Raw genomic sequence first — 16,714 nt, 5'->3', positions numbered from 1 at the left:
AGGTCCTCTTGAAGTGGCCCACCTCGCCACAACCGTAACAAGTCTGCCCTACACCCGCACCGGGAACTTGAGTGATAGGTTTTGCAGGGTCCTTGCAGAAACGGGCTGTGTGTCCCTTCCTGTTGCAGTTGGCGCACTACATTTTCCGACAAGGTCCATGGTGGTGGTAATTGCATTTGGTACACTTTGGGAGGTTACCTACATAAGGCTTTGTTGGGTAGGTATTTGTAGGAGCTGTAGTAGGTACAGTGGCAGCATTCACTGAAACTAGTTGTTTCTTTGTGGATTCTTGGGAAGACCCACCCTTCCCTTTATTCCACACTCTCTTTCTGCTATTGTTGTTGTTGTTGTTGTTACCTTTCTGTGGTGCTGGTGCAGAAGTGGTTGAGTTCTGATGACCTCCGTAGTCAATCAGAGATTGTGCCAGTTCCTTAGCACTTTCAAAGGTGTCAGGTTTAGAAGCTAACACGCTTGATCGCATTTGGGGCGTCAGTCCCCAGATGTACCTTTCTATTTTCTTGCTCTCGGGAGAAATCATATCTGAACAAAGGATTGCCAGCTCGCAGAATCTGTTGGTATAAGTAGCGATGTCGGTACCAACCATTCCGAGAGTCCATAGCTCGTGTTCAAGCTTTTGAATCTCTCCCCGTGGGCAGTATTCTCTCATCATCATGGCTTTCAGGCTCTCCCAGCTTATGGAGTTTGCCATGATTAGGGTAAGTACTTTAACGTGGCCATTCCACCAAGTTAAAGCTTTATCAAGAAGGGTGAAAGTTGCAAATTTGACTTTGCTGTGCTCGGGACAGGAGCAGATTTCAAAGACTGCCTCCGTCCTTTCAATCCACTGCCTCAGGGCCATTACACCACCAGTTCCATAAAACATCCGGGGCTTGGCATTAGTGAAGTCCTTATAGGTGCATCCTCGAGGTGGTCCATGACTCTCGTCATGGTTGGATAGGTGTGTGCCAGATCCCGAGCCATTAGTACTCGAGTTATTGATCTGTGATATGGCAGCTGCCACCGCTGCGGTGACGGCTGCTTGAAACATAACAACATCAAATTGAGGTGGTGGAGGTGGTGGTACAGGTGCTTCCTCACTGTTGTTTCGCCTTGGATTCCTACGTGGAGGCATCCTTCAACTATATGTTGAAAAGACAAGGATAAGAATTTCATAGAATAGGAAATGTATGTGTCTCATGAACTAAATCGCTATAGTTCAACAACAGATGATAGTATGAGTCTTAAAATAGAAGAATGAAAGTTATTTGTAAGACTGAAGGTATGAAACAAGTATTTGGCTTCCCAAGGACCATTCAAGGTTTGAACGAAATACTTAACATAGTAGTAATAGTGTCACTTATATTAATATAAAAGTTGTTACAACGATCATGAAAATTTGACCCCCATAAGGGTCTCTGGTTACAAAGTTCGAGAAATTTAAATACTTTTAGCCGAGGTCCCAAACTATAACAAAATTTGAGTCCTTGACAAGCACTACTTGCATCGTAGGTTGCGCTTGGAGCTTGACTCCGCATCTGATTGCTTCGACTCCATTAGACGCCTATCGAAAGCGGCTTGTTGTTCCCTCAGTTCAGCGAGGGCTGCAATCATTTGCGCTTGAAATGCTTCGGTTTGGAGTTGAGCATTGTCTTGTATCTTGTCCAGCCTACGGATGTCAGAAGTGTGAATCTGCACTTCCACGTTGACATCCCGGAGTCGACTAGCTTGAACTCCAGACTGATAGGACTGATTGGCTAACTTACCCACCATTACCGGGAGTGCTCGATCAGCTGAACCTCCGCCTCGGACATCGTAGAAGTCCCGGCACATGCCGTAGGGAGGGCGTAGGTTTTGCTGCTGGCTCCAATGGTGGAGGTGACTTCCCCAGACGGGAGTCGGTCCTTGAAAGTTCCTTACGAAGACGGGAGGTTGAATGGGTGGTGGATCGATAACTCCCGGCTCTGAGTCGGTACCGGAGTCATCACCCACTTCTATGGGTTCCTCATCCTCTTCGGGATCATCTTCGATCCATCCTCCGTTGCCTTGGTTGGGAAAGTAGGGGTCGCCCGGGTGGTGAAATCCAGCCATTTGACTGTACGGGAAATAGGGTTATAAGAATGGAATAAAGTTGAAACGTGCGAAACATGTAATTTAAACTAGTTTAGATAGCAAATACTCCTATAGTATTTAAATTCTTGTGTTTGATTCTAGTAATGGTTTGGTAAGGTTTGACTTGTTGCTTACTACGATCATTCCTCGATATACGTTGGTCCAATCTCGGGCAAATATAGTTGATCACGCTATATTTGTCCAAAATCTAATTACATATATCGAGTCTCAATCGTAGTGTCAACTTGTCTATATACTTGTATAGTTGTATAACATGAAAATAATTTGTGGTATGCATGTAATTGTACTTAAATGAACTATCAATTTAAGTTGAACGCAAAGATGCTTGAGCGTAAAAAGAAAATTTGTTTCGCCAGAGAGTATTAGTCCCTTAAGCATTTATAGTTTGTATATCTTATGTGGTTCGATATACTTAGTTCACTATAAACATTGCTCTGATACCAATCTGTCACACCCCCAAACCTGAACGGCGGAAACGTTCGGGGGCGGATGACTTCATGTGGTAACGTAACAAATGAATACATAGTAAAGAAAGCAATACAACCATCATATATATAATTGAAAGTTTACATTTGTCAAAAGTTACATGTTCAAAACCAATTACAATATGATGTCAAAATACGAGATTTAACTGGCGCCGCAGCATCCCTTCATCAAAAGCAAAATGAATACCTGAAATTTACTGATTTCCTGGGACATACAAGTAATTTTGAAAGAGTAGATCAGCATTTAAGCTGGTGAGTTTCATAAGTATTTAAATGACAATGTTTGAATGAAATGAAATGTTTTGTCCTTGTTTGTTTGTGTTTAGAAAATCCTATATTTTCTACTAGTATAAAAGTTGCCTTCACTCAAGACCAATGTTTGTTTCTAAAATGTATGTAAGTGTAAAATAACCAATGAGTTTGAAAACCTTGTAAATCAATGCATTTTTAATACCCCTTGTGAGTTTTATAACCCTACTATCGACTCGAATTGCCTATACACAACGTTCTTCAGGCGTTGGAATGTTATGACGTTTGTCACCCCAAACGGTGGACTGCAGCTAACAGTCAGGGCGCGGGTTGTCAAGCCCGTATAGATCTATACACAAACACCACGCTCCCCCTCCAAGGGATTCGGGTATATAATATAGGACTTGAAATGTGTACTCGAACGTACATGAAATTAGTGTCTCACAAAACCGTGGCATAAAAACAGATCTACTTGTTAAAATGTTACGTTTGTTCTTGTATACGAAAGTAAACTTCTTGAAATTCAGGTTTCTAGTACATAAGAGTTAGAAATTTGTTCGTAAAACTATACCTATTATAGTTTTCTAAAAGTGTGTCTTGTTTGTTTAGAAATACCTAGAAAAGGAATCACTTGTTTATGAAAGCATTGATTTTTGGTGTAGAGTCTAAGATAGACAAGAATAATCTAAGAAAAGTTTAGTTTATACATGCATTACAACAAATTTATATTTCAAAAGATAGAATGGTATTTTAACATATGTTATATATATGAAAGTTCCTTAAAGGTTTATAAATCGCATGTGATTTGCATATATAACAGCATATAAAAGAGTTTCTTTATGTAACACACGATAATACTCGTGTGTTTTACTTGTAATCCCCCCCTTGAAAGCATATAAAAGAATTTATAAAATATTTAAAAGGTAAATTAAGGGGTATGAACTCACTTGAAAGTTTGAAGATAGCGAGATGGAAAACCGGGCAGAGTTTCGTCTCGGGAAACGGATTTTCCTCGGGATTCTCGGGAATCTCGGGAGTAAAATCAACCCTCGGGACTTGAGCAAAAAGACCAGAGCTTCGGGTTTGAACGGGCACGGAAAACGAGGCAAGATTGTGAGAGAGAGGAGAGAAATGAGCCCTTTTCTCGGAAGCCCTCGCATCCTATATATAGGAAGGCTGAACTGCCTCGGTACGCGGGGCGTACACTCGTACGCAGCGCGTACGCGTACGTCATGCATGACCGAAGCCTCGACTGCCTCGGCTTCGGATGGGACGGGTTGCTGGGGAGGCGGGTCGGATGGGACGACGGGTCGGACAGGTCGGACGTTTTGGACGGGTCGGACGCCTCGGATAGGGCGCCGTGGACGATCAGAGGCCAAGTCTCTCGGGTACGCAGGGCGTACAGGGGTACGCAGCGCGTACCTCGGATGAGGACGCTGACCCCTCTTCGGATAAGGTCCGATTTTTGAATTAAATAAATATATAATTTATTTAATAAAATTCAAAAATTCATATCTTCTTCATACGAACTCCGTTTTCGATGGTCTTTATATCTACGCGTAGGTGAGACTACGCTCTACAATTTTCGTTTAGACTCCGTCGGCAAATTCCGAATTTATTTTTTTATTATATATTTTAAACTCATCGTGTTTAAGGAATTTCTTTGAAAATTCATAACTTCTTTATCTGATGTCGGTTTTTGCCAGACTTTTTACCACTGGAATACCATTGTCGAGACCTTCGATTCTCGTTTAGGTCATTCCGGCTAAAAGTCGCTCGATCTCCGATTCGAGTTTTTAGATTTCTGTTGCTAAGCCGAACTTGGAAAAATCATAACTTCGCTATATGAAGTCGGATTTGGGCGTTCTTTTCACGTACGATCATGGTTCAAAGACATTTAAACATAGAAGGAAATTAAATAGAACTATTTGTACATTTTATTATGAAAGTAAATTTTATTACACAAAAGTGGTTACAATACTTGACCCTTTTTGGTCATTACAAAGAGTTGAAATATCGGGTTGTCACACACGCCTTGCCTAAATTCAAATTTTGGGACGAAATTCCCTCTAACGGGGGGATGATGTGACAACCGTCAATTTTCGGTCAAGTCAAAGTCAACTAAAGTCAACAAGTCAAACCGGTCAACTCAATTTGCCGTGAGTATTAGAGTTTACGTTATGTAATTTCTAAACAACTCTCTATTCTAATGAGAAATCATAAATTGAAAAGTGCGTACATCTAGATCTCCTTAACCTAAAACTGTGGTACGTGGCGAGCCAAACCGATAAAACAATGTTGCATACTCATCGGGAGTATGCAAGATCCTTAAACAAGGCTTAACGGGGCTTACGGACCCTGCATTGCGAAACCGAACACTCAAAAAGGGTCACCAATGAAACCTCTCTCAATCGTGTTCACTCCATCTCTTCTTATCAGAAATCTCTCCCAAATATCTCTCTGTATGTGAAATCTCTCCAAGAATGTCAAATCTCTCCCAAATCTCTCTAAGTACGTGAAATCTCTCCCAAATCTCTCTCTGAATGAGAAATCTCTCCAAGAATGTCAAATCTCTCCCAAATCTCTCTAAGTATGTGAAATCTCTCCCAAATATCTCTCTGTATGTGAAATCTCTCCAAGAATGTCAAATCTCTCCCAAATCTCTCTAAGTATGTGAAATCTCTCCCAAATCTCTCTCTGAATGAGAAATCTCTCCAAGAATGTCAAATCTCTCCCAAATCTCTCTAAGTATGTGAAATCTCTCCCAAATCTCTCTTTGTATGAGAAATCTCTCCAAGAATGTCAAATCTCTCCCAAATCTCTCTAAGTATGTGAAATCTCTCCCAAATCTCTCTTTGTATGAGAAATCTCTCCAAGAATGTCAAATCTCTCCCAAATGTCTCTAAGTATGTGAAATCTCTCCCAAATCTCTCTTTGTATGAGAAATCTCTCCAAGAATGTCAAATCTCTCCCAAATCTCTCTAAGTATGTGAAATCTCTCCCAAATATCTCTCTGTATGTGAAATCTCTCCAAGAATGTCAAATCTCTCCCAAATCTCTCTAAGTATGTGAAATCTCTCCCAAATCTCTCTCTGAATGAGAAATCTCTCCAAGAATGTCAAATCTCTCCCAAATCTCTCTAAGTATGTGAAATCTCTCCCAAATCTCTCTTTGTATGAGAAATCTCTCCAAGAATGTCAAATCTCTCCCAAATCTCTCTAAGTATGTGAAATCTCTCCCAAATCTCTCTTTGTATGAGAAATCTCTCCAAGAATGTCAAATCTCTCCCAAATGTCTCTAAGTATGTGAAATCTCTCCCAAATCTCTCTTTGTATGAGAAATCTCTCCAAGAATGTCAAATCTCTCCCAAATCTCTCTAAGTATGTGAAATCTCTCCCAAATATCTCTTTGTATGTGAATTCTCTCCAAGTGTGTCAAATCTCTCCCAAATCTCTCTGAGTATGTGGAATCTCTCTCAAATCTCTCTCGAAATCTCTCCCAACTTTCTATAATCACTCGGGACATCCCGACCCTCGAATTTGGCGAAAACAGCCCAAAAACGGAAGTCTACGCGAAAAACGGACCTAAGGAACCGAAACCCCTCTTAGGAACCGAAACCCCTCTTAGGAACCGAACCCTCCTGATAAAGAAGGCTGCTGAACCGAACCGAAGGTACTGTTCACTACAGTTCATTCGGTTCTGACTTCTCGCCTTCTATCTCCGAACCGAACCTTCTCTTCTGAGGACCGAGGACCGAAGCTTCCCTCCTGACCTTCGCTTCTGACTTCTCTTCGGACCAAACCCTCGCCCTTCGGTTCTCGCTTCTGGCTCGCGCCTCTCGCTTCCGAATCAGCACCATCATGACCGAACATCGGCCTAGGACCGAGAGGCCTCGCTGGGAAGCCTTTTTCTCCCGGTTTTCGATTAAATTCACGTTTTAAGCCCGTTTTTAATTGTTTTGACATAGGATTTTCACCCAAAACTTTAGTTTAAAATAAAAGACCCCTAAATTAATGATTTAATCACATTTTATGGATAAAACCTTATCCAAAAGAGAGTAGGTAAAGTACAAAGGTAGAGTGTTGACCTTACCTTATTTTATGACACAAGCAACCCCATACCCACTCCATGATTAACCCACACTCCTCCCCACCATACCTTGTCACTTCCTTGTACTTTTTACCCCTCTCACAAGCCATCCCCACGTTCTAGGGCTGGTCACTCAACCTCCCTCCTCATTTTCTTTCAATCACTCTCATTCCACCAAAGATTCAACTCCAACTTATCTCTCCAACTTTTCTTTCTAATTCAAGATCTCAAGGCTGATCATCAAGTGTTCTTCCACTCTTGGTAAGTGTAATTCATCCTCCTTGTGATTTTTACACTTCATTCTACTCAAATCATTGATTGCTTATACAAACTCCATAACTATGATGCTAGATTCTCAAAAATCTTGAAGGCATCTCCAAGTGTTCTTGAGTTAAACACCTCCATTCTTCAACAATCATCTATTGAAAACACTTAAGGTGAGTTCATACCCCTACATTTTCATGTTTTCTCAAGGTTTTAGGGGGGGGGGGGGGGGGATACAAGTTAAAACACCAAGAACATAACTAAATTTTTCTAACAGCTTTCATCAGAAAAGTTGGACTCCATTCACGGACTGTTTTGGACAACTTAAACATTTTTTTTTTGAAAAATTGTTTTAGGTGTAAGTAATTCCAGTTCTTAGCTTTAAAATGACTACTTGCACATCTCCATACGATTTTTCTACAATTTATGGTGATTTTTACAAAACTACCTATCGTTTCAAACACCAATCCGGACCAGTCTGTGATTATGGACCTTTTCACCCAAGTTAGAGATCATTAAAAATCATGATAAAAATTATGAGTAAACTAGACACATTTTGGGAACTCTCAGAATTTACGGATTTAGTTTTCAGCTTCGTATGATTTTTCTATGAATTTTCAAAAACAGTGTAGAAAGGTTGAAAATTTGTTAACAGCTTATAACTTTCATAACACTTTGTATTATGTTGAGCAAAGTGTATAACGATAAGTTCCAAATATTGAGTGTGTTTCCATGTTAGTTTATCATCATAAACTGAAATATAGTCATTCATAATAAGATTATTCATTCATTTAGAACACGTATATTAAGCTATAATGAGCATAGTTTATGGATTCATAGCATTAAAGCATTCATAAAAGAATTCTTATACATTACAGACGTTTTGGATAAACTATAATAGGTATAGTTTATGATACATCACATAACACACACGTACAAAAAGGGTACATTCATACAGAAAGGTTTTACACTCCCGCACACAACTTGTAAACTTGTTAACCTAAATTGTGAGACAATCTCTTTCCGTACGTCCGAGTGCGGGATATAAATTCCTGTTAGTTATAATCAGAGTCTCCTGGAGGGAGAACGTGATAGTTGTGTATAGATCTATATTGGGTTTGACACCCCACACCTTGCTGCTAGCTACAGTGGGACCTGCAGGTCTACGGGTGACAAATGTCATTTCAGTTTTACGACGCCTGAGAAACGTCGTGGCAGGTTCATTTAGTCATAATATGATTATAGCGACTCACATAGGGATATAACAATACATAAAGTTTGCTGGATTTTTTATAAAATTAAATGGGTTTTATGTCGATTTTAAAAATCACTTTTTATCTCAATAAGTACAGATATTACTGTACACTTTCGGTTTTGGTATTTATGACTACACATCATTTGAAACCACATTTATAACTTTAAGTATGGACAATACTTGTTATTTTTCTCGGTCCTGAGATTTAGGACTACATATACATAAAGTATTAACAAACATAAGAATTTACGGGAATTTCATTTAATTCAAGCGCGTTTATGTCAATTCAAACACATATCATTTTCTATTAGTAAGAGAGGTTACTTATACATTTTGGTCGTCGGTTGTAAGACTACATTACATAAATTTTATAAAGAAAATATCGGATTTTCTGGATACATATTCTATCGCTTTTACAAGGAAAACGGTTTACTTCTCCAACAAAATCTCTTATGAACTCACCGACCTTTGTGTTGACACTTTTTCAAAACTACTTGTATTCTCAGGAATTCAGTGAAAGCAGGAAATCAACAACGTTTTGAGGATGGGACGATAAATCGTCAAACAGTTCATTTTGTTTCATAATGTAATTGATTCGAATCATGTAAACATATACTTTGGTGTAACTTTTTCAATTATATTTATGATGGTTGTATTTACTTTGAGCACTATTATACTCGTTGTTGTGATACTCTACATGAAGTCCTCCACCCTCGGACGTTTCCGCCATCCTTGGTTTGGGGGTGTGACACACTGTCCACTTGACATATAATGCCACACCCCCAAACCGAGATGGCGGAAACGTTCGGGGGCGAAGGACGTCATGTGAAGTATCATAACAATTGAATAATAGTAATCAAAGCAACAACAACCATTGAATTAATAGAATTATGTTTACATTACATTTAAATCATACATGATTGTCATCAAATGTATATAACAAGTAAACACTCGAAGCTAATATGCTCCATCTTCTTGAACCCGGTGCATGAACCTGTCTCCTAGTGTCCTGAGAATAAAAGTAGGTTTTGAAAGAGTATCGACATAAAGCTGGTGAGTTCATAAGTATTTTGTTTTGGAAAAACTGTTCTTTGTTCTTTCGAAAAGTACATTAAGTTTCTCTAGAAAAACCTTACTTTTTCTGATATAGTAAATGTTGATCACTTTGCCTTTGCCTTAAGATGCTTTGTATTTATCTTTGTTTTTCCATTTCTTTTTCTAAATTCATCTTCTTTGCTTCTGCAATTGGCTCAATTCTAATACCCTTTCCTTTTCCTTTCACTTCTTCATTTGATAAAGGTGGATTCAAACTTGATGCACTAGTAGATGAACCAATAACAATTCCTTTTGTCAATGGCTTTGTTGTGATAGAAGTTGAAGTTATTGAAACCATGGATTTAGGCAATGAAGTAGGAATCTGTGTCGACATAACCTTCCCAACAAATTTTCCATCATCTTCATCTTAATATGAACTACTACCAGCAAATTTTGATGAACCCATACCAACACTCGATCTCATTCAACACTCTTTTCTCCCCTTTGCACCCCTGTATGAATAGGTGGGGCATCATATGGAATTAGATGAACAAGATTCATAAGTGGGGATAATTTAGCCTTGAGTGTGGACTCCAAAGACATAAGCTTGTAAGATAAGGATTCTTGAGTAATCGAAGACTGGGAAAAACACCAAAGTTTCGAAACTAACACCTTCAAACTGTCGTGGAGTTCTTACAATTTTGCAAAACTTTGAGTATCAGACTCAGACTTCTTATCAACTTTGGGAAGTAAAGAAGTGTAAGATTCAACAACCGTAGTCATAAAAGTAGCAATAATATCCACCTTAGTGTTAAGATGTGAGTAATTGTGATGAATCGTTGCAACCTCCTTTTCCATATCAGAACGAATCTCCTCAAGCTTTGAATTGACATCCTCTCTTACTTTATTTACAACTTCAACAAAAAGAATGTGTCGTTCCTTGGCAACTGCCTATAAATCCTTTACTTCATTATTAAACGACTCAGAATGATGTTTCACACACAGTTCATTGTTTTTATCCATTTGATCCAGCATGACTTTCAACCAAAGTTTCTTTTTCTTGAGAATAACATTGATTTCAATTCCAGAGACACTATGTCAACTCTCAGCATCAACATGAAGCTGGAGTAATGAATTGAGTTTGTAGTTAAGAGTCTTATACTGCTTACCATACATAAGCATATGATCTGGTATTTTCTCCTCCTCAGGATCAAATTGGAGATCGCCAAAAGAAACCATATAATCATCTTCCTCTGTGGTATCATCCAGAATGGATTTAGATCCTTTAGTGGATTGAGAAGGAAATAAGGATATGATGGGTTGATTCAAAATGTTTTGTTATGTGGGTGAAGTTGTGGATTGAGGTAAAGATGTAGAAATGGGTGAATGAATCGGTGGTAGCGAAGTGGTTGTATCAATACCAGATGCTTCGAATGTATATGAAACAATTATAGAATCCAAATTAACTTGGGCTTGAGATGCCGACACCCAATCACCCATATTGACATTTGCATCCATATTAGATATGTTCGCAGTGATGCCTGAAGTTCACAGCTCCTCTATATTGGAGTTGGCAAGCAAAACTTTGGGTGGTATGACCAAAGTCTTCTCAGGTATGGATTGTTTCGAACGATCACCCATATTAGTGGTTGTATCCATATAATATCTTTCCACATTTCCATCAAGACTTCCAATCACCTTGAAAGTCGAGTTGACTAGAGAGTCCCTCTGAGGTGATGGAAAGCTCAGATCTTCATGACGAAGTGTAGATTAAAACATTCCACTATCTTCATAATCAATTTCGTGAAATACCTCATCCATTGGATCTTTAACCTGATTTTGCTTCTTCGTAAGCTTCTTCACCATCTTATGAGCTTGAATTTTCTTCGAAGTTGGAGATACCAAAGCTGGAATCTCATGAATCTTAACATCCTTTCGACTAATTTGAGGCTTAAGAATCCTCTTCTTTATAGAAACACTCTTGGGTGAAGAAAGAGACTTCTCAGGTGCCTCTCCGACACTAGGCCGATTAGGTGAATAATGAGGCCTATGTTCCATTTTCTTTAATCTCTTAAGAACACCAGACTTCGAAGGTACCACTTCCTTTACAAGTTCTTTAGGATCAGGAACTTGAATAGGCGTTCTAACCTCCTTCTGAATAGGAACAGGATCAGACTTCGATGGACTCGCCATGGTAACCTTTTTTGTACTCTTGCCACATTTCCCACGTTACCAACAACCTCATGGTCTGTGTTGATAAAGTTGAATTTGTTCTACAAGAGCAGGAGAAAGCATGTAGGGTCACCAATGGTGATCTTCTCTAAAGGGTGGAGTTATTGAGCAAACAGAAAGTTTAAAAGGAAGAAGATCATATTGAGGATCCCGAGGAGGTCATTGTTGATGCCAAGAGAAGTGCTATGATAGCTATTCTGCAGGCTAAGATCAAGTTGGCTGAGGATCTGGAAAATACGAGTTCTTGGGACATGGAGGGATGGCGTGAGGCGTAAGCCAAGATGATCGATAAGCCTATTACACCAATCAGGATCCTATGTTGATGTTGACCAGAGGAGGGGAGATGAAGGACACGGTCGATGATGACCAGACTAAGGTCTAGGCCTGTAAAACTTGGTTTAAGTAGTTTTTTTGTTAGAGATGTAAGACAATTAACCTTTTGGTTGGGTTGATATGCAACCCTTTCTTCTTTTGAATGCTATGGTATCATTTTCCTTTTACATCTGTCTCATGGTTTTTCTGCATGGTTGATTGTCTTCGAGTTTCTCTTTCAGCTTTATGAGTCTTTGAATCCTAGAGCTTACTTGGGACAAATTCCAACTTAGGAGAAAACTTTGGTTCACTAGTGAGAATGAGGTTTCTTACCAATGAAGGTTGATGGGGATCCTTAAGGTCAAGGAACCTTACTGTCAGAGATCCTAATAAGGGTCTAAGATCTCATAAGGGAAATTTCCCCTTAGGATAACCTATTTAGATCATAGAATTTGACAAAATAGATAGCTTGTTAATGTTAAATTCCGGGGAGGATGCCATCTTGTGATATAATTCATTTGATAAATAACATGAAAATGTTACAATTTGACCGTATTATCTAGGAAAATTCTGAACGTGTGATAACATGAAGATGTTATAGACCTTATGTAATTTCCGGGGCAAAATCCCAATCTTTGATATCATGAAAATGTTATACGCCTTAAGTAGTTACTGGGTAGGATCCCGATTTTCTGGATAACATGAAAATGTTGTAAACCTTAAGTAATTACTGGGGTAGGATCCCAATTTTTCGATAACATGAAAATGTTATAAACCTTAAGGATCTCAACTTGTTTCAAAGATAAGAGGGTTGCCAAGCCACTGAATCATGAAATGATCCCGATACCCGTATCCCACAGTTAGATATCATGCGTCCAAGCGAGGTGCATATACCTTAGTTCATGTAAAAGATGTAATTAGATCTTTAAACCTCATAGGGGACTAAGTACCCTTAAGCGTGGGAGAGATGATCTATCTCTAGCTTGTATACATGACAGTTTAGAGATTATATTGTTAAATATAATGGATTTTACCATGTATTGAGATCTTCATGTGTTGAGTTCCTTGTGTTTCTAGGTGGTTAAACTTGAGGATCCAGATGTTCCAAGATCTTCGATTGTGAGGATCCTGATGTTTCAGGATCTATGATAGTGAGTATCATGATGTCTTCAGGATCTTCAATCTTGAGGATCCTTCACCGTACGTCGTTCTACATAGCAAACGTTAGCTAGGGGTGGGCGTTAGTCTAGCGAACGCCCCTCTAATGCTTAAGTAATGTATTCGAGGAGGAAAATAGTAATAATAAAATTTTAAAGTTATAGAACATGTGTACCTTCGATTCATTTTGGATCAATCGATCCTACTTACATGTAGTATGTTTTGAGGTGTATAGCATTCCAAGATCTTAGCAGAATGTCTCCTTCAAGTGCTGCTAGCCAATATGCTCCTTTTCCTGCTTCAGAATCTATAAGATATGGTCCTTCCCATTTAGGAGCCAATGTTCCTTCACTAGGATCCTTGGTCTTTTGGAATGTTTTCCTTAATACCAAGTCTCCTATTTGAAACCTTCTGACCCTTATATTCCTATTATAAGCCTTGGTGATTCTTTGTTGATGAGCAGCAGTGCATATTTTGGCAAGATCCCTAAGCTCTTCAATAGTGTTAAGATCCTGTGCTAGGATCCTGTCGTTATTCTCTTGGTCTTGCAACAAGTATCTTGCCGTTGGGATCACTACTTCATTTGCGATTACTGCTTCTATACCAAACACTAGTGAATAGGGGGTCTGACCTGTGGCCGCTTTGGAAGTGGTTCTATCTGCCCACAAAACAAAAGGAAGCTCTTCTGCCCATCTTCCCTTCTTTTTGTCCAGCCTTTTCTTCAAATTGTTAATTATGGTTTTGTTGCTAGAATCTGCTTGACCATTAGATTGGGGTGAATAGGGTGGACATTATCATTTTGGTCCCCCAGCTTCTACAAAAATCACTTGTCCTTTTGCTAATAAAAATCGAATCCATTGTCGCATATAATTTCAGCCGGGATCCCGAACCTGGTATGAATATTACGTTTAATAAACGATACTACCTCTTTGTCTCTTACCTGAACGAAAGCTTCAGGTTTGATCCATTTGGAGAACTAATCGTTCATCATCATCATGAAAACTTTTCCTCTTGGGGCCATTGGTAGTTTTTCCTACTATACCCATTCCCCATTTCATGAATCGCCATGGGGAGATAATAGGATGTAGAGGTTCTGCCAGTTGATGCAGGATGTTTTTGTATCTTTGGCAAGCATCCCACTTTTGCGTATGTAGAAAGGAGTCTTTTTTTCATGGTTGGCCAGTAGTATCATGTTCTTAGTATTTTGGAGCATAAGGACCTACCCCCGGTGTGATTGCCACAATCTCCTTCGTGTATATCTTTTTAAGACTTCTACAACTTCTGGATCCTCCCAGCATCTAAAGGGTGGATTTGCCATAGATTTTTTGTAAGGTTTACCTTGGATTAACATGAATATTTAGACTCTCGTTCTAAATTATCTTTCTCTTTTTTCTTTTGTCAGGATTCTACCATTTCGAAGATACTCCGTAATGGGTTGGGTCCATGATCGCAGACTTCTTTGAGGATCCTGTTCACCAGGATCCTTTTGAGGAAAGACCCTAGAGTCAGGATCTTCAATAACCGCTATGCTTATCGGATGCTCAGGATCTTCTGATTTGTTGGAGAGGATTTCTATTCCTGGGGTTATTATATGGGTTACAAGAATCTTCATCTCTGATGGGATCCCAAGGGTGGATCCAAAATTCTCTAATGCATCTGTTTCTATGTTTTGTTCTCTGGTAACTTAGGTTAGGCTAAAGTTTTCAAAGTCAGAAGCTAGTTTTCTGAGGATCTCTATATAGAATGCTAATTTTTCACCTTTCACTGCATAAGATCCATTGTAGTGATTGGTTAGTAATAAAGAATCGAAAAATACCTAAAGATCCCTTATTTGAAGATCGTTAGCCAATTGTAGTCCCATGATGAGATCTTCGTATTCTGCTTCCATGTTGGTATTGTTGAAGTCACAAATAACTGCCTGGGGTATGATGTACCCCTGTGGCCACTTTAGTATGATCCCTAGGCCCGTTCCTTTTTTATTTGAATCTCCATCTTTGAATAGCATCCATTATCCCATGTGTTCATCTTCTAGGAGTTACTTCGCTTCCATGTCTACTTTGTTTTGTAGATCATCGCTAAAGTCAGCCACCAAGTGTGCTAATGCTTGTAATTTTATAGCAGATATTGGTTCGTATCTGATGTCAAATGTGCTTAACTTCACAAACCATTTTGCTATCCTTCTTGACGTTTCTGGTTATCTCATGACATTCTTGATAGGATAGTTAGTTTTTACATGTATCGTGTGTGTTTCGAAATAGTGTATTAATTTGGCAGAAGTAGTTACTAGGAAAGAATTAAATTTTCGAGGTGAGAGTACTTGGTTTCAGGATCTAGGAGACTCTTACTTACATAGTAGATACGATGTTGATCCCCAGTAAGATCCTTGACCAGAACGGCACATATCGCGTTTGGGGATATTGAGAGGTAGAGAATAAGGGGTCCTCCATCTATAGGTTTCATTAATAGTGGAGCAAAGTTTAGATATTTTTTGAGTTCCTTGAAGGCTTTCTCGTGTTCTTCCTTCCACTCGAATTTCTTGTTCTTTTTCAAGATATCGTAAAAGGGCTTGCTCCATTCTAAGGATCTTGAAATGAACTTGTTGAGTGTTGCTACTCTTCTGGTTAGCCTTTGGATATCTTTAGTTGAAGATGGGGCTCTTAATTCCATGATTGCTCTGATCTCTTACGGGCTTGCTTCTATCCCTCATTTTGTTACCATGTATCCAAGGAACTTACCTGACTTAATTCCAAAGTGACATTTGAGTGGGTTCAGCTTCATACTGTACTCGTCCAGGATGTCAAATGCTTCCTTAAGCTCTCTGAGGTGATCTTCGACTCTCATTGATTTCACTACCATGTCATCAATATAAACTTCCATGGTGTCTCCAGTCTTGTCTTTGAACATCCAATTTACCAACCTTTGATATGTCGCACCTGCATTTTAAGACCAAAAGGCATTACGGTGTTACAATATATACATGTTGGTGTTATGAATGCAGTATCTTCTTGGTCTAATGGTTCCATTTGGATTCGTTGGAATCCTGCTGAAGCATCCATGAATGTCAGGAGTTCATGGCCAGTTGTCGTGTCATAGAGTCAATATGCGGTAGAGGGAAGGGATCGTTACGACAAGCCTTGTTAAGATCTATGTAATCTAAACATACTCACCATTTTTCATTTTTGTTTTGTACGACAACCACGTTAGCTAGCCATCTTGGGAACTTTACTTCCTTTATCATCCCTGTTTTGAGGACTTTTCTACTTCCTCATGGATGATTTTATTCCTTTCAGGTGCAAACTTCCTTCTCTTTTGGTGTATTGGTCTAAAAGAAGGATCAATATTAAGTTTATGGGTAATAATACTTTTGTCTATTCCTGTTATATCTTTGTGTGTTCCATGCAAATGTCTTGCTTTGGGTTCTTAAGAAATTTAATAGATCATGCTCGATCTGCTCGGGCATTAAGGATCCTATGAGGACTTTAGCTTAAGAATCCTCGATGCCCAG

The 16,714-nt window shown here is 39.1% G+C and overlaps 1 protein-coding gene across 1 annotated transcript; it reads right to left on the bottom strand.

The window, feature by feature from the left end:
* Positions 1 to 13,415: 13,415 nt before the first annotated feature.
* LOC145096312 (uncharacterized) lies at positions 13,416 to 16,265 on the bottom strand. Its single transcript, XM_079034061.1, has 3 exons — positions 16,187 to 16,265; positions 15,945 to 16,142; positions 13,416 to 13,963 (listed from the first exon to the last, which is right to left on the bottom strand). Exons 1-3 carry the CDS (start codon positions 16,263 to 16,265, stop codon positions 13,416 to 13,418), a joined length of 825 nt encoding a protein of 274 aa, XP_078890187.1.
* Positions 16,266 to 16,714: the final 449 nt, after the last annotated feature.

Source organism: Lactuca serriola, chromosome 3, assembly GCF_051521515.1.
Source record: "Lactuca serriola cultivar US96UC23 chromosome 3, Lser_US96UC23_V15, whole genome shotgun sequence".
In the NCBI taxonomy this organism is placed as follows: Eukaryota; Viridiplantae; Streptophyta; class Magnoliopsida; order Asterales; family Asteraceae; genus Lactuca; species Lactuca serriola.
This window is presented reverse-complemented; position numbering and strand designations above follow the sequence as displayed.